At 40.7% G+C, this 25,263-nt stretch overlaps 2 protein-coding genes across 5 annotated transcripts in view; one reads left to right on the plus strand and one right to left on the minus strand.

The window, feature by feature from the left end:
• Positions 1-11,817, plus strand: part of mrtfbb (myocardin related transcription factor Bb) — a 37,172-nt gene extending 25,355 nt beyond the window's left edge. For all 4 annotated transcript variants that reach the window (XM_053228694.1, XM_053228693.1, XM_053228695.1 and 1 more), the window contains 8 exons: positions 1,599-1,852; positions 2,343-2,502; positions 4,292-4,954; positions 5,031-5,126; positions 5,666-5,791; positions 6,077-6,211; positions 7,525-7,585; positions 7,935-11,817. In XM_053228694.1, coding sequence (XP_053084669.1) covers positions 1,599-1,852; positions 2,343-2,502; positions 4,292-4,954; positions 5,031-5,126; positions 5,666-5,791; positions 6,077-6,211; positions 7,525-7,585; positions 7,935-8,383 — 1,944 coding nt within the window. In that variant the 3' untranslated portion in view covers positions 8,384-11,817. The remainder of the gene's footprint in view (positions 1-1,598; positions 1,853-2,342; positions 2,503-4,291; positions 4,955-5,030; positions 5,127-5,665; positions 5,792-6,076; positions 6,212-7,524; positions 7,586-7,934) is intronic.
• A 6,493-nt stretch (positions 11,818-18,310) lies between these two features.
• snrnp25 (small nuclear ribonucleoprotein 25) overlaps positions 18,311-25,263 on the minus strand; it is a 7,165-nt gene continuing 212 nt past the window's right edge. Inside the window, exons 1-6 of the mRNA XM_026929751.3 lie at positions 24,640-25,263; positions 22,747-22,837; positions 21,334-21,439; positions 21,153-21,227; positions 19,004-19,069; positions 18,311-18,679 (exon numbers count right to left, since the gene is read on the minus strand). The exon at positions 24,640-25,263 is cut by the window's right edge and continues 212 nt beyond it. Of these exons, the coding sequence (XP_026785552.3) occupies positions 19,012-19,069; positions 21,153-21,227; positions 21,334-21,439; positions 22,747-22,837; positions 24,640-24,873 (564 nt within the window). The 5' untranslated portion in view covers positions 24,874-25,263 and the 3' untranslated portion in view covers positions 18,311-18,679; positions 19,004-19,011. The remainder of the gene's footprint in view (positions 18,680-19,003; positions 19,070-21,152; positions 21,228-21,333; positions 21,440-22,746; positions 22,838-24,639) is intronic.

A 25,263-nucleotide genomic window follows, 5' to 3' on the forward strand; every position in this document is an offset into this window, starting at 1 on the left:
CTGTCTTCTGTCTTCAGTTGGAGGTCAAATGAAACACTGACTCATATTCCGCAACAAAGACCTGATGAACGTACAAACTGAAAGCAGGGCATTATATTGTGCATTTATCATAATCTGTACCCTCAAAGCATGATCAACATATTTGTCCCAAGAGTTGTCCCTCCCGTTTAGGGAGGGTGGTTGAATCCGAGCATCTGTTCTTATATAAGCAAACCTGAAATGATATTATTACAGCTCACTGGCTTTCAGCTCCCTCCCTCAGATTCCAGACTCATTTTCATGTATATCCTGTAGTTGGGTTTTTTGAAACAATAAGGGTCATGTCCTCCTTCAGGCATCCTGTTTCCCCATCCTGTCATTCTGGACAGATGTTGACTTACACCCCTATATCTATTCATAAGCAATCATGAAAGGTCATGAAATGGTTTCACCCAAATGTCCCAATTGAGTCCTGCAGCTCTGTTTGCACTGTCAAATAATTTTTCCTATACAGTCCCCTCCAAAAGTATTGGAACAGCAAGGCCAATTCTTTTTTCTTTTTTTTTTTTTTTTTTTTTTTTGCTATACACTGAAGACATTTGAGTTTGAGATCCAAAGATGAATATGAAATGATAGATGAGAATTTCAGGTTTCATTTCCTCATAATTACATCTAGATGAGAACAACGTAGAACATGGCACCTTTGGTGGCAGACCACCCAATCTTTAGGTAAGCAAAAGTATAGGAACAGACAGCCTTAAAGTAAGTAACACTTAATATCTGGTTGCATGTCCATTGCTTGCAATAAGTTGGTGACCCACTGACATCACCAAACTGCTGCATTCTTCTTTTGTGATGCTTTTCCAGGCTTGTAATACAGCTTCTTTCAGTTGTTGTTTGTTTCTCCCTTCAGTCTCCTCTTCAGAAGGTGAAATGCTGCTCAGTTGGGTTAAGGTCTGGTGATTGACTTGACCAGTCTAAAACCTTCCACTTTTTTCCCTGATGAAGTCCTTTGCTGTGATGGCAGTGTGTTTTGGGTCGTTGTCTTGCTGCATGATGAAGTTCCTCCCAATAAGGTTGGATGCATTTCTCTGTAAATTGGCAGACAGAATGTTTCTGTAGACTTCTGAACTCATTCTGCTGCTACCATCATGAGTTCCATCATCAAAGAAGTAAAGATTAATGAGCCCATAAGCAGCCATGCAAGCCCAAGCCATGACACTACCTCTCTCTGGTCTTCATGTTGGTTTATCCTTTTTAACAACAAATGCTTCACAGGTATACACATTCAGAGCTATTAATTGTTTAAACATTCAATCTAATAGGGCTCACCTGGGCAACAAGAAACACCTGTCAGTCACATGTTCCAATATTTCTGATCCCTTAAAAAATGGATGGGTTCAAACAAAAGGTGCCATGTTCTAAGTTGTTAAACACATCTAGATGTAAATAACAGGAAAAGAAAGCTATTGTCTCATCTGTGCTATGTCTGTCTTCAGTGTATAGCAAAAATAAACCTATTAGCCTTGCCATTCCAATACTTTCAGAGGGGACTGTACGTAGTTCCAGGTGTGAGCCTCCCTAATGCAAACCTTTTGTCTCCTTTTCCCCTGTTTCAGCAAAGCCAACCCAAGCTTCCCAGTGAAAAAAGCCGCAGCAAAAAGAGCAAAGAACCCAAGCCAAGGGTGAAGAAGCTCAAATATCACCTGTATATCCCACCAGACCAAAAACAGGAGCCCAGTGAGGCCCCTATGGACTCGGCCTATGCCCGATTGCTTCAGCAGCAGCAGCAGTTTCTACACCTGCAGATCCTTAGCCAGCAACAACAGCACTACAACTACCAGGCCATTCTACCTGCACCTGCACCTTTCAGGTGTGTGCTTACAGAATCCTTTATAAAACACATGCCTTACAGAAATTTGTCTTAAAGGCATATGTAACAAGTGTTGGTAGTTATAGAGTAATGTTTCATTCCAGTGACCATACCCATTCAGGTTAAAAAAAAAAACAATAAAAATTATACAAGTGTGCAATCTTTCAGTCTCAACTGGCTGTTCAACTCCTACAACACTAGCATTAAGGATCTTGGAGCTTGACTACACAAGCTGGAATGCAAACACATCTAGTTCTGAATAACTGTGTCTGAATTGCATAGCTTCACCTATTAGTCTAGCCTTAGAGAATGTGTCTGAGTACGGCACTTCCTCACATTCTTTTGCTCACTGACCCGTGTTTATGCCAGACGAACTCCTGCTGTTATTGCCTGAAACATAGCTTGTTGATTGTGAATGATGAGAACACAGGAAGTTCCGTTTAAATCAACCTCCTGGCATTTACACGTTTTTCTCCTGTGTGTATGGCAGGCCTTTGCCCAAGGTTCAGAGCAGCTGTCCAAACGTGGCTGTAGGAAACACCCAAGCTCCATTCGTAGTGTCCCTGCCCAGCGCTACCCCTGGACTCGGCACCAACAGCATGAACAACCGCAAGCCTGGCCTTCTGCCTGCTAACCTAGATGAAATGAAGGTGTGTCACATAGTACAGAACATTTTATTTACTTCTTCATACAGAAGAGCTAAACAAGGCAACTGAATAACATTCAGGAGTGTAAACTGGTTAAAGAAAAATGAAAACTGGAAACATAATCATCAATCAGGTATGTTGTGTATGTTGTGAGTGGTAGCTGATGGTGCGTATGTTGTGAGTGGTAGCTGATGGTGCGTATGTTGCGAGTGGTAGCTGATTGTGCGTATGTTGGGAGTGGCAGCTGATGGTGCGTATGTTGGGAGTGGCAGCTGATGGTGCGTATGTTGGGAGTGGTAGCTGATGGTGCGTATGTTGCGAGTGGTAGCTGATTGTGCGTATGTTGGGAGTGGTAGCTGATTGTGCGTATGTTGGGAGTGGCAGCTGATGGTGCGTATGTTGGGAGTGGTAGCTGATGGTGCGTATGTTGGGAGTGGCAGCTGATGGTGCGTATGTTGGGAGTGGCAGCTGATGGTGCGTATGTTGTGAGTGGCAACTGATGGTGCGTATGTTGTGAGTGGCAGCTGATGGTGCGTATGTTGCGAGTGGCAGCTGATGGTGCGTATGTTGCGAGTGGCAGCTGATGGTGCGTATGTTGCGAGTGGCAGCTGATAGTCTGTATGTTGTGAGTGGTAGCTGACAGTGTCTATGTTGTGAGTGGCAGCTGATAGTGCGTATGTTGCGAGTGGCAGCTGATGGTGCGTATGTTAGGAGTGGCAGCTGATGGTGCGTATGTTGGGAGTGGCAGCTGATGGTGCGTATGTTGGGAGTGGCAGCTGATGGTGCGTATGTTGTGAGTGGCAGCTGATGGTGCGTATGTTGTGAGTGGTAGCTGACAGTGTCTATGTTGTGAGTGGCAGCTGATAGTGCGTATGTTGCGAGTGGCAGCTGATGGTGCGTATGTCGTGAGTGGTAGCTGATAGTGTGTATGTTGTGAGTGGTAGCTGACAGTGTCTATGTTGTGAGTGGCAGCTGATAGTGCGTATGTTGCGAGTGGCAGCTGATAGTGCGAATGTTGTGAGTGGTAGCTAACTGTGGCTGGCAACCGGAAATACGGGCTGATAACACGGAAAGGCAAACACATATTGATGGATATCGAGGTGAATGCTTAAAAAGAACCTAGCTATACAGAACAATGCAGTTTTTGGCTTTGGTATAGATGGCAGCTTGTAGTTTCGTTGCTCCCATTCTTGTGCTGTCACTTTTTGATTAAATAGCTTCTTTCTTTATAAAGAGCTAATTTACTTGCATCTATCAATCCTAATGAAGCATAATGTGTTTGTTTGCTTGACAGAGATGGTTTACCTATCTTGTGTATATTCATCCATATTCAAAAATAAAATAGTTTTCAGTTGATGTAGTTTTTCTTATCTGTTTTATCAGTTGTTATGCCTTGCCTGGATTCAAGTGTAATTGCTAGTCATTATCCCCTCTGCTATACTTACTGATTTGTATTTTATTGTTTGTGTTTATATTGTGTATTTGTTTTTACAAAAAAACTCATAATTTCCAATGGGATAAATAAAGTTATACTGAAATGGAAATGGAAATTTTAGACCTTTTGCACATCATATTAAATCTCTCATTTAAATTAAATTATGTATCTGGAAAAAATGCCAGCTCTACATTCAATAACATATATTAAAAAAAAAGACATCAGTAGATTGGACTGGAAAATGGTTCAAATTTAATACCAATCGAATGTTTCACACCAATTATGATCCAAAACAGTATTGGCACGTCTCATTTTGGTTGAACCATATCTTTAATTATATGTCTGGTATTCTCACAGGTGGCTGAACTTAAAATCGAGCTGAAGCTACGCGGTCTCCCTGTATCTGGCACTAAAACAGACCTCATAGAGAGGCTCAAGCCCTACCAGGAGTGCTACAAGGTTACCAGCACTCAGCAGACTGAGACCAATGATGTCATTGCTCCTCTGGCCAATCAAAAGACAGAAAGCATAAGCATGACTCCCCCAGTGTCTCCTGTGCACTCAGAAGTTTCCACTGGGAGTATGGAGGAGACCAGCGACAGCAAAGCGTTGGCTGCCACATCTCCATCCATCATGAAGACAGAGGATACATCAGTGGAGGCAGCAGTACCTGATAAAGATCAGAGCCTGTATGAGAAGGAGCGCCAGATAGAGGAGCTGATTCGCAAGCTGGAGCAGGAGCAGCGTCTGGTGGAGGAGCTCAAGATGCAGCTAGAGGTAGAAAAGAGGAATCAACAGGGAGCGACGCAGCAGCTGGATGAGCTTGAAACTCTTACCAGGATAAAAGAGGAGCATGATACCTCCTCCAGCTGTAGCGCCACGGTGGAACAGGAAGAGTCCCAGTCCCAGGGGAAGGTACCGCAGTTCTACATTGCTGCACAAGGAGTGCAGCCCTCGCAGACCATCCTCAGCACTCAATCAGAGCAACATATCCTGCCCACCACCATCCAGCTTCCACAGGTCCCTCTTCATGCTTGCTTAATTATTATTTAACTGGTCCATCATTCTCCATCCTAATTTTTCCTTTTCTGTGCAGACACGGCCAGTTCTCCAAACCACAGTGTCTGTCTTGGCTCAAACAGAGAGTGCAGCGTTTCAGCAGCACGCAAATCCAACACAGGCTGTACCTCAAGTAAGTGCCAAGAATTTTACCCGTTACGCTGAACATTTAGATTGGTTTGTTTTATTTTTTGTTGCTATGTTCCTCGTTGACATTTTATTTCCTGGAATCAGTCTACTGTGTCCACTTTATCTTTAAACCAGCACTTCAATAAAACAACCTGTTGTCATTTTTTACTGACCTATTATTGCATTCCGTTCCACTTCGCTTCATAAATCCACTTTAGTGTGTTCTCATAATGACACGCCCGCTTCAATTTCTCAGTGACTTGGCTTGGAATGCTCTTTTCCTGCGCCCAGATTGTGTTCTCCCACTTATCTCCCTTATTGCCAAAGCAATGGCAGCTAAGGTCAGCTGATGAATTCCTCACTTAATAGCGTCAAAGTGCTGGCTGCAGTCAGGCATGGGAACTGGAGCAGGTGCCAAGTGATGAATAGGCAGTGCACATGATGACACTTGAGCTCTGCATGCATGCCAGTCACATACACATACACACAAACACACAGTGACTAGGTCCTAACAATGCTCACTAGCAGTGTGTTTGTCCACAGATAATGCCCGTGTGCAGCAGCTCAGGCTCAGGCATCCAGCTGGGGCAGAAGCAGGAGCAGCAAAGAGCTGAAGTGGCTCAGTCGTGCTCACCTAGACACAGTCCTCCAAATGGATTCACCACCAAAGTAAGCCTGTATTTTTCATATAAGCTACGCTCTGTGATTTTTCCAGATTCCTGTTGTAAGATTACCCGTGTCTGTCTGTATAACTGAACTTATGTAAAATCTCTTGGGTAGACATGGGCCATTGGCTGGGGCTCCTTACCAGAAACATTGAAGTTTGTGGTTTAATGTCTGCAGCATTATGGTTTCTGCCCCTTGAACTTAATGTCAGTGCCGTTTCTTTGCAGTGGAAAATGAAATATACCCTTTCTTATTACAGCTTATTTCTTTTCTGTTTTTCCACATTAGCCAACCTCCCCCTGCCAGCCCACTTACATCCTTCCACCATCTCCATTCAGCAATCATCACAGCCCCAAGAACAAAGATCCTCCTCGCTACGAGGAGGCTGTCAAACAGACTAGAGCACTTCAGGCTACTATGCAGGTAAAGTGCTGTTCTTCTGCCAGGATATCAGACAATGGGCCTCATTTATCAAGCTGGATACGAGTGGATTTATGTTTAACTCATCTGTCTGTGCGTTTACACAAACAATTTGGTATTCATGAAAATCCCAGAATTTCGGATTTTACACCTGCTCCTGAGTGTGTGTAAATTTGCACACAAGAGAACTAACTAATGTAAACCTCGATTGATCAGGTTCTAATCTTATAATTTGCAACAAGTTACTTCATTTTTATAGACAGATTACGCTGTCAAGAGCTTATTTATTTCAAATACACAAACAAATAAAATATCTTTTAGAGCCATCATCTTCATATAAGCATCTCAGCATGCACAAAACATCAAACCTTGAGGTGGATGAGCTACAACAGCAGAAGATCACATCAGGTTCCACTCCTGTCAGCCAAGAACAAGTGAATGAATCTGAGGCTATCATGGGCACCGACTCTCACAAACTGCACAGTTGAAAATTAGGAAAAATCACTGGTCTTTTTCCTGTCTTCAGCTGTCCAGTTTGTGAGAGTCTGTGCCCATGATAGCCTCAGGATGCACTGGTCTGTGTTAGCCAAGGTGGTGCAAATGGCAGAATTGATACTACTGGAAGAGTTTGCACATGAGGCTTTTAGCAGGCATCTTTTTTTCTTTTTACGTTTTTCAGAGGATGAAAGGTGGCTTATAAGTTGGTTCCATCTGCCACAACATCTGGTCAATTTTAAAAAGTTTTGTCATGGTTTAGCCCCAGTAGCAACGAAACTGTCGATTAGCGTTTTTTTTTTTTTAACTCAGTTTTTTGTCAGGCCATTTTTGTTTGACCTCACTTATATTGCACTGGATGGACGACACCAAATTTACCTCCGTAATTTCCATATTTTGGCCTTTTCAGGTGCTGTGACTCAGATATGCTGCTGAATATATTTTTTTTCATTCTCGTAGACGTGAGTCAAAAGTGGCCCAGAGCAATTCTTCTTTTTTGACTGCTTAGTAGCCATTTTGCACTTTCTGCCCTGAAAAACTCAACATTTTATGGAGTTTTGTGGGTGCCACCAAACACATATCAGCTATGGTGTGTAGCTGCCCGGTAATTTACGGGTGATTGCCGTTTATCAACATACACACGTGCGTTTATACACATACAATCAACACACAATCAGCGTTTACGAAACTTACGCAAACATTTACACACAACTTTACTCAAAGATTGATGAATGAGGCCTAATGTTTTTTGGTATTCCTCTTGCATTTGAACTTTACTCTCACAAGTCTTCTAACATTTCAATGTCCTTTATTTCTCCAAGATCCCCACTGCAATCAGTCAGCACATGGATGACTTGTTTGATGTCTTGATTGAGAGTGGAGGTGAGGAAAAAGTCTTGACCAGCAGTCACACTAATAAAATTCACAAAAATTGTAGAAGACATGCTGTATTATCTTTTTAAAAGAAAAAAATTAAATGAAGAAAGCTCTAAATATGATGTCGCAGTCACACCTGACTTTGGCCTGTAAGCGTCTGTCATGGGTACTCACAGATGCAAAGTAAAATCAGATCAAAATCACATCAGGAGCTCCCATAATACCACCCTGGTATTAATTAAAGAAATTAAGGCAAAGATCCTCTGTAACTGCTGCTTACTTTGTAATGAAAGTCTTTGTTCGGTGTTTGTTGAAATGATCTTAATTTGATCTTCACTCATTTTGACCGTTCCAGAAATCTCTCCCCTGCTCCGACAAGATACCCTCTCTCCGGATAAACTTCTGCCTGTGACAGCCAGTGTCACCACTCTCCCCATCAACACTGCACTGTCTCGTCCTCCACCTCAGGTCCATGTGGCCCACATGCCCAGTCTGGTGGCACTGGCCTCAGATCACCAGCTGGAGGCTCTACTGGACGGAACGCTGCCACCCAACACAGAGCCCCGTGCTCTCCACCTCATGGAGGAACTGCACAGCCAGTTGTTGGATCCACCCCATTCACCCATGGACACCAGTGAGCTGAGTTTTTCCACCTCACCACCCCCATCCCTCCACCTGCATGACACCAACCTGGACAACATGGAGTGGTTGGAACTGACTGTGCCAGAGTCAGCAGGTATCTCTGCACCGGCTGCCATCTTCTCCTCCGACTTCCTGGACTCTCACGATTTGCAGTGGGACTGAGAGAAGTGAGAGAAAAGAAGTTTCTGGTATGAACCACAGGCCAGGTAGATGTTCAGAGTTGAGGGATGAATTCTGTAAGTCTTAGAGTCATTAGAAGAGTTGGAGTATTGGAACAGATGGCCTCATGCAACGTGATTAGAGCAGTGGAGGATGGAGAGCTCTCTCAGCCTCTATTAAATCCAGCGTGGCATTACTGGATCCCTGTTAGAAACCTGTGGTAGACACTGACCATGAGTCCTTCAGCAACTGCAATTTTTTTTTAAATTTGGGCCTGGTTGGTAGCCAGATGTTTCCAATTTGTGCACTAATAACTGACTTTGAAGACACAGAAAGAATGTCGGCCATTTTATTAATAATTTTCCAATATTTGTAAGGTATACTTTTTTTGTGTTTAGTAGTTTTTCTTTTGTGACTTTGCCAGCTTTGTTGGCTTAACGTATGACCTCTGTTTTGCAGCAGCTGCGCCACCTGCATTTTGTCAGACATACAGTGTTCCAAAGAAAACAGTCAGAGAGTAAGTTTGTTTACTAAAGTGAGAATGAGGCCATTGTACAGAGAAACTCATAATCTAATGCCACGTCATTATCATCACTGTGAAAAAGAAAACAGAACCGTATTGCCCCGGGCGAGGGCATGTAGAGGGAACTCACTACAGCATCAGGTCAGATTCAACAGGCATTGTTTTTGATTGACCAGTCTGTCTAACCCAGGACCCACATTTAGCAAGTGTCAAGAGAATAATGTCAGCATTAGCGATAACATAATATTAATTACTGGTGCATTAGTGCCTTGAATAACAGAAAAACAAAAATGTTGTGATTCTGTTTAACAGTTTAAAATTTGATATGGGAACTAAGCTGCTTAGTTGTTCATAAAACACAAACTGACTTAGAAACATGACATGAACATGTGACTGTGATATGACCAATAATTTAATGCCTGTAACCAATTTATGAAAATGTCAAACATTTTCTTAAAATTTGTTACTTGTAGCTCTTTAATTTACATAGTGGTCCAAAGTAATGTTTTCCTTTTGATAACTTTAATGTTATTTGTAAAAAAAAAAAATTAAAATGTTATGTTTTATAAAACATGAACGCGTAGCAACATCTACTAGCAACAAACTGTCGTGTTCAGACAGGATGTGTAAAGTTAGGCTTTAGCTTTAGCTTGGTAATTGTTCCGACAGGAGTGCATTGAAAAAAAATCACTTTTCACACATTTGGTGTCAAATGTAGCAGTTGCTTGCATCTAGAATACACTTGCTATCAGTTTATTGCATTACTGTACCTTCAGACAAAAGTATGTAATGCAGCAAATGAAGAGAGATCGTAGCGTTTTGCATAACGTGTTCATTTTTATTTCTTGTTCTCTCGTATGCAGCAGAAAAAAAAAATCCTAATGTGAAATACAGTTCTGCTAATAAGTTTACATGCCCCTGGCAAAATAAGAGTGATTATACAGAAGAAAGCTATTTATCTTCAATTTGCTTATATTACTGCATATTAATCATAATTATAACTGAAATTACATAGCTGACCCACATCAAAAGTTTACATACCCTTACTTTTTAGTACTGAGTCTTGTCTTGAGCACCACTGACAGCTTGCAGCCTTTTGTGATAGCTGAGAATGAGCACCTTTATTTTCCTTAAAGTGGTAAAGCTGACCACAATTCTTGGCAAAAAGCCTTGCATGCTGTCTTTTGAAGTCTCTGCAAAGTGGCTCAATGAATTTTGCGGTCCAGGGACTGCGAGGGCCACGCCAGAACCTTCCCTTTCTTCCGCAGCAATCACCTAAAGGTCGACTTCTGCCTCGTGCGGTTAGATGTTGGTAGATGTTGGTAGATGCGGTAGTTCTGTCGTCATGTTGGAAAGTCCTTTTGCACTCCATGCTCAGCTTCCTGGCTAATTCATGCAAATTTTCCTTCAAGGTTTTAGATAACAGGCTTTAGATAACAGGTTGTTCAATTTTTGTCTAAATTATTTCAGAAATCTGGAGATTTCTCTAGATGCTGTTTGGCATATTTCAAGCGGGTTATTTTGTGGTATGGGTGCAAAAATGGCTTTCTCTCTTGCATCTCTACCACCAACCCATTTTTGTTCAAGTATTTGCTTACTGTATATTCTGAAATGGCCACCCGCTTTGTTTCAGATAAGCCTGTATTTGAGTAGAAGATGCTTATGGGTTTTTTCTTTGCATCTCACACAGATTTCCTGGTGGATGTTTCAGAAATCTTTTTGGTCTAACCTGATGCTGGCCTGGTATCCACAGAACCACTGGTTTTCCGCATCTTTATCGGAGTTTGAATAGTGCTGAGTGGCATTTTCAAATCTTTGGATATCTTTTTATTTTTTGTCTAATGTATTGGGTAGAATTACTGTTTCTCACAGGTCATTTGACTGTGTTTTGGTTTTATTTTAGTACCCAGTAAATTCAGTGCAGGTGTACACCAAACACATAAGAAACACACTATTTACACACATACACAGATTACAGTCAAATAAATCAGATTCTTGACCTTCACAGTGAATTTACTTGTGTGTAAACAGGCCCAACATACAAAGGTACGTGAACTTTTTACAGGGGTCACCTATGTAATTGCAGTTCTTATTAGGACTACAATAAGAACATACATAACATACATGCAAATTCCTGTGATGATAAATAGCTTCATCTGAGCACTATTACTAAAAAAAGAAACATCTTTTGTTTACCATTCTGCCAGGGGTGTGTAAACTGAGCAGAACTGTATATTAGGTGCTGCATAATTCATTTGCTTATTCACACATTAGCTTTGACTCTTACATGTCATCCATCTGCTCAAAGATCAGCAAAGATATCATTTCAACACAATGCGGAAATGCAGTTAGATGATCAGCAGACAGAGACCAAGTGTTTCCTCCATGTGTTTACTGGTGAATTGTACCTGCCTTCATCAATCACACACTCATCACACACTCATCACACACTCAGCAATGACAGAGCAACATTAAAGTACAAAAAGACAAAAGAAAATACAGTTCAAAAAATATATTAATATGCTCTGAATTCTTATTACACAGGAGTAAAAGCTGTGGAATATTTTACAGTCATAATATTTTACATAGATGATTAAAAAAAAAAAAAAAGCAAAAATGGCTTGCATCAAGTAAAAGTCCAGAAAGATCTACTGTGGACTCTAATGAACAGGTTATACTAGGCAGGTTTCATTCTTAACCAGAACCCAACGTTATATGTGGAGTATCACCACCACAAGTCATAAGGTTTTAATGGAACCTTTAATGGAATGGTACTATTGCACAAACGCTAGTATATACTGGAATATAGGGTACACGATTTCAGTTTTAGTTCTGCTTTGCAATTAGAGTATGATTTTGTAGCTTTTTATTTTGCACATGAAAATATTTATTCCTTTTTTTTTTTTTTTTTTTTTTACAACATGCCATGTGCCAGTGTAAATAATAAGGCTTGAATTTAACATTGTACATATCTTTATTGTACATATAGCCTTTTGTGTCAATAAAATGTCTTTGTCATTACAATCAGAACGGACTGTTTTTATTCACAGTGTCAGATATTGAACATGTTTTCTGTGTTCTTCATGGAGAGCAGTGGAGCACACAGGCACAGCTCCATGCAGCCAGTCAGAAGGCAGACTCTCACGCGCAGACTCCTGGAAAAGGCCTTATCCTTTCTAGCGTTCCTTTTCCTTACAGCTTGGTGCATGTGTGTATGTGACTGCGACACTTAGGGCATTTGTGCACCACATCTTTGTAATTGCTGATGCAGAAGGGGATGAAGCAGCAGCCAGCTACGCAGCTAAAGGAGGAAACAAGACACATGAAGTGTCTTTAATACAGGGCTTACCAAAGTTTTCAGGCAAATGACCCCAAAAGGACATCAATTTTCTGCAACCCCAAGCCTTGACCATGACACACTTTTTTTTAATTCCATGTTCATAATAGAGGACTGCTGTAACATTTGAACATTTATTATATTAGTAACATATGTACAGTACTGTGCAAAAGTCTTAGGCACCTACTTTTTTTAGTACAATTTTTGTTATAGATTTTTATTTTCTGACTTCTACATTATTGATTCAGTACAAAAACATTTTAGATTCCAAACATTAGCTTTCCAGCACAAAATAAAAAAGAAAACAGAAAAGTTACAGAAAAAATGCTTGTATGTCAATAAAGAAAGCAGCAGATTCCATAAGAGACACTTTTCAGATAAAAACATAATGAAGGCTGCTGGGTTTCGCTGCAGAAATAAGAAGCGAGTCGACAGTCAAAGTCTGTAAAGCGAAAGTCACTAGATTGCACGTCAGAGCCAAAACATCCCTGTCCATTAGGTTTCCAAGTCAAACTTTAAAATGTTCAGTGATTTTATGCACAGCGATGTTAAACACACTGATAAGCTCTGTTTCTCTTTAAAACTTTCCCCTGTCGTTGTGACTGTTGTCATGATCTGCATCTCAAGTGGAAAACTCTGACTTTACACTCAACGGTATTTACTAATCTAGAAAATACAGAAGACTGGTACATAAAACACCTTTAGTTAGGTTTCAGGAGGTTTTTAAAATTCAAACGCTAACTGTAATAGGAAAACCAGTTAGTGTTAGTACTCAATAACAGTCTGAAATAGTACACAAGTATGTGATTTTACATACATCCCTAGTTCGTTTATTGGAAATAGATGTGTCCATTTTTATTACTAAACTACATTAGACTATAATTACACTCTTTGTTCAAATGTGTCTCCCAGTAACTTTCAAAAGAGGGAGAGAGTTTCTCTCGTGATCCCTAGTAAACTATACATGTAGTGTAATAACTGAAGATCTGTGTACTATTGAAGATGGATTGGTTGGCTCTATGTAAGTTTATCTTGTTAGCTGTACCAGGACATTTGCTCTCCCATCTAACAGGTTGGGGGGATTTCCATTTGTATAAAATGGAACCAACCAGATTTACTTTTTGATAATATCCATGTACTAACTACACAGGAACTTATAGCTACAGGTCAAATTTGTTATAATGCTCTGTGTAAGGAGTGTCAGGGGCTGAGTGCATTGCTTTTATGTATGTAATCTGTTAGAATATCCTTGTTCTTTTTGTGTGTGAGCAGATTATACGTATGCAGAAGAGCTTTCTATCAAACACTAGAATTTGGGTTACACCTGTAATGATACTCACCCAATGAGGGTGCACACCAGACACATGAGCCAGGCGGTGTTCCCAGTCACAGTGCTGACCTCTGTAGTAATGTACTGTTCACAGTAAATGCACTGGATTTGTGAAGGATGTCGTGGTAGTTTGTCTAAATCTGAAATCAGCTGAGGAGCTGGAACACACACACACACACACACACACACACACACACACACACACACGCTTACTTCACTTAGAGATATACTGTGGAGGAAAAAAACTACTCATTGTACCAATTAACTGTCATTAGCACACACTAATGGGTGTACACACTAGTCTCAAAACCCCATGGAGTTGGAGTTCACCAGAATATGAATTCATGCTTGAAAGAAAAAGCCATTGAAGCTCTTGGAAGATCACAGTGCAATAGAGATACAGTGCCCTCCAGAAATAATGGCTCCTTTCATTAAAAAATAAGCAATATAGCAGATTTTTAAATGATTACAAACTATAAATTTACCACAGATGATAGGAGAAAAAAAAAATCACTCTGATTAGAGCTACTTTTATTTTTTTTGATAATTGAATTTCCTTTAGAAGTAATATTTATCGACACCCCTATAGAATATTTTAGTGCCGTGCAAACTGTCGTTCTTGAAAAACTCATATTCTTTTTCATTTGCTCCGAGTCTGTCGACGCTTTTAACCACGTCCTGTTTTGTCTGGGGTGTATCTATGAAGCTGAACAACTCTGGCATCTATTACCACAGGAAAAGCCACAAGACACATGGCTGTTGACTTGCACAAATCAGGCAATGGATACAAAAAATAATACATAAGCAATAGGCTGTAACGATACAGCGTATCATATCGTTCGATACAAGGCTCTCAAATTGATACTACTGCAATACGTTCAACACACTGAGGCTATTCTACATAAAATACCCCTCATATTACATGAGGTGAAATTTAGGCTTAATTCCATCCTCTGAAAAGTAGCTTCCTCTTAAACTCGAATCAGGAGACGTTACAGGGAAAAAGAAACATACTTCTCCAAAGCACGCTGGTAGGTGAGCAGCTAGTGTACTAGCGTGTTAGCTCGTGAAAACAGCAATGGTAGCAGTCAGCAGCAAGCAGGAAAATATTTAAGGTCTGGTGTATGGGAGCATTTCCCAGTACGTTAGAAAGGCCAATAGGTGATGGACCGTAACATGACAGTGTGCTCAATCTGAGAGTAGTAAAAAAGTAGTGAGAGTAGTAGAAATCAGTGAGAGTAGCAAAGTAGTGAAGCAGTAAAGCAATGAGAGTAGTGATAGGTCATCTGCCATTGGCTAAGGTGTTGTAGAGCCTGATGGCAGTGGGGATGAAGGATGGTCAGCAGAACTAGACAAAAATATGAAGCAACACACACACACACACACACACACACACACACAGAGCAATGTCTCTCTGCTGCATTCAGGAAGCCTTTCCCAGCTGATATGGGACTCTACTCAGTGGGGGACGATGCAGAATTCAAAAACACATCTAGAACTACAGAGAGCAGTGTGACTCCGAGAGCACAACTAGCTAACAGCTGAATGAGGAACTAAAAAGCCCCATGATTCTCTCTCTCTCTCTCTCACACACACACACACACACCCTGTAGAGAACGCTTGGCCAGAGAGCTAATGTTTAATTAGCCATATTTCATTTTGTCGCATTCTAATGCACAGCTTTTGTTTTGTTATACGCTGCTAAGAGTCTGAATGAAACGTATTAAGGTTCAGTTATTCTACTTTTATAGTGCTGAATGTTTAATCAATTAAAATCGTCACTAAAGCTAAAGCACATATTTTGGCAATTTTTGCTGTATCACAAATGTATCATATCGAGGCAATGCCATATCCTATCGAATCTGAATTTTGTATTTGCTGCACCTTTAAACCATTAGGCACAATAAGGGGCCATGAACATTTCACATGTCTGACAGCTGTAACTGAGCTATAGTAGTTTTATACACCATGTCCCATATATCAATTATTGCATGTGATGATATTGCATTCTCATGAAGAGTGCCAATACTTCTGGAGGGCACTGTAATTGTATAGCAATTTGAGTTGCACATTTTTACTTTCAGGTTTGTAAAAATGGAAGCAGTAGAAAGTTTGGCAGTTTGTATTTACATGGTTGTGAGAATTCAGGCAAACATCCAAAACAATTAAAAATAGCACAAGAGCCAGAGTCTAAACCATCTTATCAAACAGTAAGATAATCACATGTCTGAGGTCAAAGGTTTATACACTGCTGTCATCATAATACAATATGGCCAAAAATATGTGCACCCCTCCTAATGACTGAGTTCAGGTGTTTCAGCCACACCCATTGCTAACAGGTGCATAAGATCAAGCACATATCCATGCAATCTCCTTAGACGAACTTTGGCAGTAGAATGGGTTGTACCGAAGAGCTCGGTGACTTTAATTATTCATGAAATTTCTGCCCTGGTCAAGTGCTGTTATTGTGAAATGGAAGCATCTATGAGTAACAACAGCTCAGCTAGGAATCGGTAGATCATGCAAACTCAGAGAGCGGGGCCACCGAGTGCAGAAGTGCGTAGCATGTAAAAATCACCTTTGTTGCATCAGTCACTACAGAGCTCCAAACTGCCTCTGGAAGCAACATCAGCACAAGAGCTCTGCACCGATAGCTCCATGAAATGGGTTTCATGGCCGAGCAGCTGCACACAAGCCTAAGATCACTATGTGCATGTCATGTGTGGGCTGGAGTGGGGTAAAGCACCAACACTGGACTCTGGAGCAGTGGACACGAGTTCTCTGGAGTGATGAGTAACACTTCACTATCTGGCAGTCTGATTAATGAATCTGGGTTTGGTGGATGCCAGGAGAACTTTACCTACCACAACGCAGAGTGCCAACAGAACAGTGTGGTGGACGAGGGATGATAATGGTCTGGGGCTGTTTTTCAGGGTTTGGGCCTCTCAGTTCCAGTGAAGGATAATGTTAATGTTAATGCTACAGCTACTATAACTACAAAGACATTTTAGATAATTGTTTGCTTCCGACAGTTTGGGGAAGAACCTTTCCAGTTCCAGCATGACAATGCCCCTATGTGCAAAGTGAGGTCCATAAAGACATGATTTGGTAAGTTTGGAGTGGAAGAACTCAAGTGTCCATTTGTCTTTTGTCCAGAAGTGTGGAGGCCAACTGCATATTAATGCCCATGGTTTTGGAATGGGATGTCCAACTAGCTCATATAGGTGTGATGTCCACATACCCAAAGGTGTGTCCACATACTTTTAGCCATAAAGTGTACCTTGTATCACAAAAACAAGCTTTGCAGGAGAAGTAAAAAAATACACAACTGCATTCTTGTTGACGGTGGATTTGGACATTTAATTGAAGATACAATAGCAAGATTGCTTTGTGAAAATAGGACCAAAAATACACTGTAAGGACAATATTAATGCAACGCAAGAGCATCTGTGCAGCAATGGTTTCTACATTTTTCTGATAAATTTAACTTTGCATATTATGTCCTGTGGCACTGCATTGCTTCCAGATCTGTTATTTTTAATGGAACAAATTTTTAGCTGTAATCTAATAAAGTGGAGTGCTGACTTCACACAAGCTGTGCTTTGTGTAACTCTCTGTGTGTGCTGTGTTTTGGAAGGAATGCTGCACTGTATGTATAAAAAAAACCTTAAACACATGTGACTTATTTCATTGTGTACAGACATGTCATAGTTGTGTTTAGTTGTGTAATTTAGATACAGAATGAGAATGTGACAAATGTGCACATTCTCATAGACTAAAATATGATTATATTTGCTAAAATTCATACAATACTAAAGATTTTTTTTTTCATCAAAAAAGACAAGCAAAAGACAACATTTGTAAAATCTGTATAAGGATGAACACTGAATGAAATACTGTAGAATGTGTCGCTTAATAAACCAGCGCTCTGACCTGGATAGGACGGCGGTCCCTCCACAACAAATATCTCATTAGTCAGAGGGTCATATTTTTGCAGTGTGCTAAGAGTGTCACCTATAAAACCAAAAAAAAAAAAACATCTCTTATAAGATGTGAAATCAGTAGTGAAGATGTCAAGTTTAAACGCATGACAAACATGCTTTTACCCTTACCTGATGAAGCTTCCAGCTTTTCTTGTAACGCTTGCAGTGCTAATTTCCTTTCTGAAAGTTCCTTGAGTTCGTCCTCGATTTTTTCATACTCATCTTTATCAGTGGGTTCTAAAGTTAATACATTTCAACAAAAAGACAAGCACTTCAACTATTTCAGTTGCTGCCTATATCTCTGTTGAACATGTATTATTATTATTATTATTATTATTATTATTAAAATAACAGAATCAGCAAAGCAAATGTCCTGACCTTCCTCATGGTAGCCAGCATTCTGCCGGAATTCCTTCAGTGAAGCCAGTAAACGAAGTCTGCTGTTGAGCTGCGCTCTGTGTAGTGTTAGCTTGTGCAGCTCTAAGGAGATCCTCTGCAGCTCCTGCTGTTTCGAGTTTACATCCATGCTGTACGCCAAGGAGACGCAACTATTCTCTACCCTCAGCTCTGTCGCTTTCTCACTCTTCCAAAACGTGATGTTTATTCAAACCTTCTGCCATCTTAACCAAAAACTTCAAATCAAGCCAATCGACAAGCCTGACAGCTGAATGACAGTCAAACTAGATCGATGAGATGTTTTTGAGCACAACAAATCACAGCTAATCAACAATTATGAGGGGAAAAAAAGTAACAAAAGTAAACACAAACAAGATATGGTTTTAATATGCTTGCAAAAAAAACAGTTCTGTACAAATAAAAATGAGTACTCAACCTCAGAAGCTTCAAAGCTTAATCCAAGGAAAGATTCGGATTCAAGAGTATAAAAACAGAAATGTATTTGAAATGTAATTCCTTATATAATAAAGCTCCTGAAGGCAGCTGTATTCAGAGCAATGCGACTCTGCAATGAGATATATTTACTGAGGAAATGGTAGATAAGGAAATTTCATGTCATGGCACCAGGAACAAGGTCCTAATATGTAAAAGATGTGGTTAAATATCAGTGTGCGTATTCCTAGATCAGTGGAATCGTCTAGACAGCAGATGCTGCAGATACAAGAAGAATCTAAAACACAAAAAAGTGGAAAGAAAGAGTAACTGGAAAAGTACAAAAAAAAATGTGTTCATAATTCACTTTAGCCCATAGGATATAAATAATATTATGGTTGTGTATTTCCCATTAAGTTGTGCATTTGCAACCTCATGCAAATTTAATGGTTTCCAAATATGTCACAAAAGCTCTCTATCCCTCTCACGGCACACGCTCTGAATACTGACTGTAAAACAAACTCACCCGGGGAATAACAGACATGTGAGCTCTGCAGATAAACCTGACATCTCTCTAGATTGTAATGAAAGAGAAAACTGTAATGAGCAAAAGCAATCTTACAAGTGCGTTCATTTCTTCCTCAGTTTCTTCAGGAAAGTCACTTCATCCCTGTTCCTGATCCCATAGCTGACGGCAGAAACATACGGAGAAAAAAACTACAGTGTGTTATACAAGTCATTGCTATGATAAATCTAAGAAGAATAAATCTGCATATATGTAGCTGTGACCCAGGGTCTAGATCTACGAGGGCATTTTACTGCCATTAATCTGTGAATCTGAAGACATCATTCATACAATATAAACACATTCGTGTGAAATACAAAAGGTGAACATGTTAAACTCACTTGTACTTCATGAAATGTAAAGAGTGCACTCGTAAAAATAATCCGTGCTGCATGAAATTACATAAACAAACTCGAATTTATAGACACAAATATATTTACGTACATATGCTTAGTTTCTGCACAGCTTTGTACGACACTGTAAAAGTTGCTCATTGCTTTGTATTTGCAACAATCGGATCTGTAAAAGTCTAAAAGTCTGGTCAAGTCTAGTCCAATCACGTCCAATCCCTCCACTTCTGGGGTGAGATGATGCCATCGGGTGTAGTGTCTATAAAGCATGTGCACCTGCGAGAGTCTTTCTGCATTTTTTTTTTTTTTTTATCTACTTGGAAGACATGAAAGCAGACTCTAGTGCTGGGTTTTGGGTTTTAGAAGTGTGTCAAGAAAGCAGGGCACTTTAAGATGAACCTCTGCATCATTGCTTGTGTTGTTTTCCTGTAATGATGATGAATTGAAGCATTATTAACGCACCGCTTCAAAAATTCAGTTTTGGCAAGATGTTTAAGTGTTTTACGTATTCTACATAAAGTCAAAATACCCAATACAAATTATGGGTTGTTGTCGGTGATAGTACAGTGTTGGAGAGGTACAAGTTGAGGTCAGTAGCTAGGTTACAATGGAACCAGCCAGAAAATGTCGTTATTCCCCAGTATGGAAATATTTAGAGAAGATATATTCCAATATGGTACAATTATCCAATCAGCCAATCACATCACATCACACATTCATAAAATTCTGCAGATAATGTTTGTTGATGTGAACTTGTATCTGCCTGAGTTTATGCATTGCTCTGCTTGAGCATTATATGATCTACAAAACAAACAAACAAAAAAACAGAAAGAAAAGCAGGAAACTGCACCACACATCTGCCCACATTAACCATCTGTTATTTCAAGTTCTAGGTGTTTTTCCAGGCTACAGTAAAACTCAGTAATGCGCACTCAGGAATACATTTATTTATCATTGTTTATATCTGGTGTTTATTTCTTATTTACACACACAGTGCAGGTCTATATTCTTTTGACCACTAACCACTAGAGGGCTCTGGTGTTCACCTGAAGCCTCCAGAAATGAACAACACTAACACATCTGGCTGGAACGCATCAAGGCTTTCTTCTCACAGCTGTACTTCATTTATGGACATTTCAGCCAGAGATCATTCTCACACCAGCTATGGAGGAGTCAGAGCTGACTGGTCGAGACTTGACCAAGAGCTAACCACTTTTACAAGCACAAATCAGGCTGAAATGAAAGAGCACTCTACACCCGTAGCACGAGGAAATCATACAGTGATGTGAAGTTGTAGAAACTAAGCGTAAATAAATATAGTGTGCTGTTAACAAAGTCAGACTATTTTTACGAGCGCACAGTTTACACATATAAATTATACAAATTAAATGTCCTCATATAGATCAGAGATAAGATTTAAGTTCCTCTTCTCATATTCACTCCACACAACACTGTACTGTATATCAATGTTCATTTTATTACTCTTTACACTGTTTACACTGCCACGTTAATTCCGCTCAGGTCTGCTGTTACATCTACAGTGTTTACACCCACTGCACTACCACATCACACTCCCATACTGTATTCCTTTTTACATATTTAGTCTCACTTTATTTCATGTTAAATTACTATTAGTATACTTCTAACTCTCTGTGCTGCTGTAATAGGTGGAATTCCCTCTGGGATGAATAAACTGATTGATCAATCTATCTATCTATCCATCCATCCATCCATCCATCCATAGCAGTGGTAAATTCTTTAGACGCCTCTATGTGCAGCAAATGGATAATTAGTACTCTTTTTGGCATAAATATTTAGATTGTAACATTATTATAAAAGCACTTCTTTGCACTTACTCTTTCAGTTTCTTTTTGTCGTCCTCTAACCTTTCCCCGTTAAAGACCAAGTGAAACGTTCGCCACACGTATCTCCTGAAATATTGATTTCTGAATATTCACACAGTCCTTCTACTTCCAAAATGTGTAAGTCATTTTAAGGAAAATATCATTTGCTGCCCTGAGGACATGAGAAGCTTACCAGCTGATGTGTTTGATGCCGCCCTCACGCTGCTGCTTCAGTTCCATGTAGCGTCGAATGGCCTTCTTCAGATCCAGTACAGTAGCAGACTGCACCACCACGATCGCTGAAGAAAAGATAAAGCCACTCAGTCAGTAAAAATGCACAGCAAGTTGGACAAAGGCCCAGGGCCATAGACTGGATTTTTTTTTTTTTTAAATACAGAGGTCATGAGCCCCAGACTCCCTAATGGGCCTGAGAAGAATCCAGCACTGGCATTAATGGGCTAAAACTGATAGTCAGATAGATGCCATGATGGCACTGAAATAATCCTGGTAATCTTTATTGTTTCAGATTTGTTTAGCATTTATAAATACTGGAGCACCTCTTAAGATACACCATGACACCTGACCATCACACTCATATGTGCTTGTTGAACATCTCATTGCAGATTTATTCCCCCTTTGCTGTTATAATAAGGAAAGGATTCCTTTGTCTCTGTGTTTCTTTGTCTGCAATAGAGGCAGTGGGGCCACAGCATTGTTTTACTGGTATTACTGCTTTAATAGCCATGTTTACACACAGCCTAATAACCAGAATTTCTCAGTCGGAACAATTTTTCAAAAATGTAGCCAGTTAGGTCTCCCTTTCAAAACAGCACTCCACTGTTATCATACACTGTATTATGGCCAAAAGTATGCAGACACCTAGGTACTGAAAATCCCATTCCAAAACCATGGGCCTTGTTATTGGGTTCTTCCCCCTTTGCTGTTATAAAAAGCTCCACTCTTCTGGGAAGCTTTCCACTAGATGTTGGAGCGTGGCTGTGGGGATTTGAGTTCATTCAGCTACAAGAGCATTAGTGAGGTCAGGCGCTGATGTTGGGATGTCGAGGAGGTCTGGGGTTCAGTCGGTGTTCCAGTTCATCCCAAAGGTGTTCAGTGGGGTTGAGGTCAGGGCTCTGTGCAGGACACTCGAGTTCTTCCACTCCAACCTTCACACACCATGTCTTCATGGAGCTCGCTTTGTGCACAGGGGCATTGTCATGCTGGAACAGGTTTGAGCCTCTTAGTTCCAGTGAAGGGAAACTGTAATGCTACAGCATACAAACACCTGTGTACTATACAACTGTCTACTTCCAGCTTATGGCTACATATGGGTGTGTTGATCAGGCGTCCACAAACTTTTGGCCATATAGTGTAATGATTTCAGAAATTCAATTCTGCATAAGTTTCTGTAATACATCTGTTAATTTAATTAATGTCTATTCATGTTTAGTGTTTATTTTATTCATTATTGTTTTTTCCATTTCTTTATTAGTCTATGTAACTTTTATATTAATTTGCTTTGGCAACACTGTTAAAACAGTCATGCCAATAACACACACTGTGAACCTGAACTTGATTAATCTGCCTTAAAACTACAAAAACTTACGCATGACCTCTCCATCAGCTTTACACACACGCACGGTCATAGCCTGGCCATACTCCAGAGCTACCTGAGAATTCACCTCCTCCAGTGTCACCTACAGAGAGAGAGAGAGAGAGAGAGAGAGAGAGAGAGAGAGAGAGAGACTTTGCTCATTTAGATTCTTCCAAACTTTGAGAGCAACAGTGAACAAACGTGTATAAAACATAACAGAAAAAAGTCTAAAAGGCTTTGAATATATTCCTCCCCACCCCACTTGTGTATTTTTTTAAGAAGTTAAACCTTAAATTTTCTGCATCTGCAGAGCATAAAACTTCCCCCAATGCCCACACGTGGACGAATTGTGGTAATCTTCGAGTCATCTTAGAGAAAGCATATTCAGCTTTGAGTCTGGCTTTAATTAACACTCTGAGCATTTTGTCAGCCTCCTGAGTGCCTCCCCGCTGCATTTAGTTTTTCCTTGTAAGTCAGATAGCGATCTTGGCCTGACCTTTTATGAAGTTTAGTAAAACAACAGATTTTTGCTTTGAGATGTACTTTGGCCCATATGTGTAGAAGTGTTCTGCCCATGTGACTCCCAACCCTCTGTACCAAGCTCTCAGCAGTGAGAACAATCTGTTCAGTCGTTCACAACACAAAAACAGGTGGTCTACAGTTTCTTCCCTACCACAGCAGAGACACTCTCTGCCCACAGTGGGGTCGATGTGTGCCACGTGTCTGTCTGACGTATCAGCCACTGTATCAGCTGTACGCTTCTCTATGGGCGGTTTGTAGAGGAACTTCCAGCATCCTCGTGGGGAAGAGTCCAGCACCAACACTTCTGCCCAATGTGACTCCTTCAGTCCAGCCAGAGAGCCTCTGTACACAACTTTAACACAGGTTTCATACAGCGCTTTCTTAGAGGCATTTTCCAGTTTTGTTAGTGGTGGTGTTTGGAAGGACAAAAGTGCTTCTTCCTCTCGCTGATACTCCTCTACTGCTGTAGAGATTGGTAAGGGTGGTGGAGGCAGATGGCTTCCTACAGGGTCCTGCCCCCGAGGAGGGCTGAAGCTACCTCTCCTAACAGTGCCTGCATCAGGCAGCCCGACAGTACCCCCGTCTCGGCACACAGATCGATAGCCGCTCTCCAGTTGTTACCAGACCTCAAATCCTTAATTTTGGTGATTCCTGCTCTCTGGAAGCATTGTCGAATGTATGTGCATGACAGCATTCTGGACTGTATCAGTGGATTGTGGAACAACAGCTCTTCTTCAGCACTTGGAAAGGGCTGTGAGTCAGTCCTGCTGATGTTCAGCACTGAGGACCAGGATCTCAGGACCGACTGGTAGAATGGTGTTGGTGCTGACAGGTTCAGCACTAACAGATGTTTGTCATAGGTCAGATCTTCAATGCGCTGTAGTAACTCATAAGCCGTGCCAGCCCATGCCAGCCCTTCTCCATAAAGCAGCCTCTGTGTCGTCTGCAGTCCGAAAGTTCTGACCTGACATGGCAGATCGATCAGGCCTTGACCCCCCCTCCTGCAACTTGGAACACACCTTCTCCACTACTCCCTCCCAGGTCATGTTTTGAAAATCTGTTGTTCCTAAAACCACCCCAAGATATTTCAGGCCAGCTTTTCCCCACTGGAGACTGTGGGAGGCCCTCGTTCCTGCCACTGCCCTAGAAATCGCTCACATTTATCCCCACTGGCGCGTGCTGAAGAACCTCCTGTACAGATAGCCAGGCTGTGGGTCAGTGCATGAATATCACCTTGGTTCTTATTAAGATGAGAGAGTAATAACAGAGAGATATGTTTTACTGATTAATTATCACTAAAATGAAAATGATTATTTATGCCATTACTATTGTTTGTGTTGTTAAGAGAGCTTCTTGTAAAGCCCATGTCTGAAAATCACAAACCTGAATCGGTAGATCACATAACAGAGGGTCCTGTACTATCAGAGCCAAGCCTTCCTCAAAAATATCCAGAAATTCAGAGTGTGGCAATGCCTCCTCATCATCCTCCTCCTCCTCCTCCTCCTCTTCCTCCTCTTTCAGCTGTTTCACAGTTTCCTCCTCCACAGGCTTGTCCTCCATTTCAGTCTCGTGCACACCTTTAGTGTGTGTGTCCTGTGCCTTCACCTCGCTGCTCATTGTGGACACTGAATTTCCCAAACCTAATGAATTTATCTCAGCACAATGCAGAGGAAATGTGCTCACTACACATTACTGTTTAACAGGATGGAGAGGGAAAATAACTAACAAATAACATTTACCACTTGCTACTGTGGACCTGCTGAGTGCGGGTGGTGCACTGGGGAATGGACAGGACGGACCTACTTCCGGTTTGTGATTTGCTAAAAAGTTGGCTAAATAACAATTTAAAAAATCAAACACTTACACACCACACAGCTACTATAGCATCAACTCATACATTTTAGTTTTAGTATTCATGGGTGCATAAATTTAAAAAAAAAGTCAAATTATTGTGCAGCTCGAAACACTAACCGACTCGTTTCTACAAACACACCAGATAAATAGTTC

This window comes from Pangasianodon hypophthalmus, chromosome 23 (assembly GCF_027358585.1).
Source record: "Pangasianodon hypophthalmus isolate fPanHyp1 chromosome 23, fPanHyp1.pri, whole genome shotgun sequence".
Classification (NCBI taxonomy): domain Eukaryota; kingdom Metazoa; phylum Chordata; class Actinopteri; order Siluriformes; family Pangasiidae; genus Pangasianodon; species Pangasianodon hypophthalmus.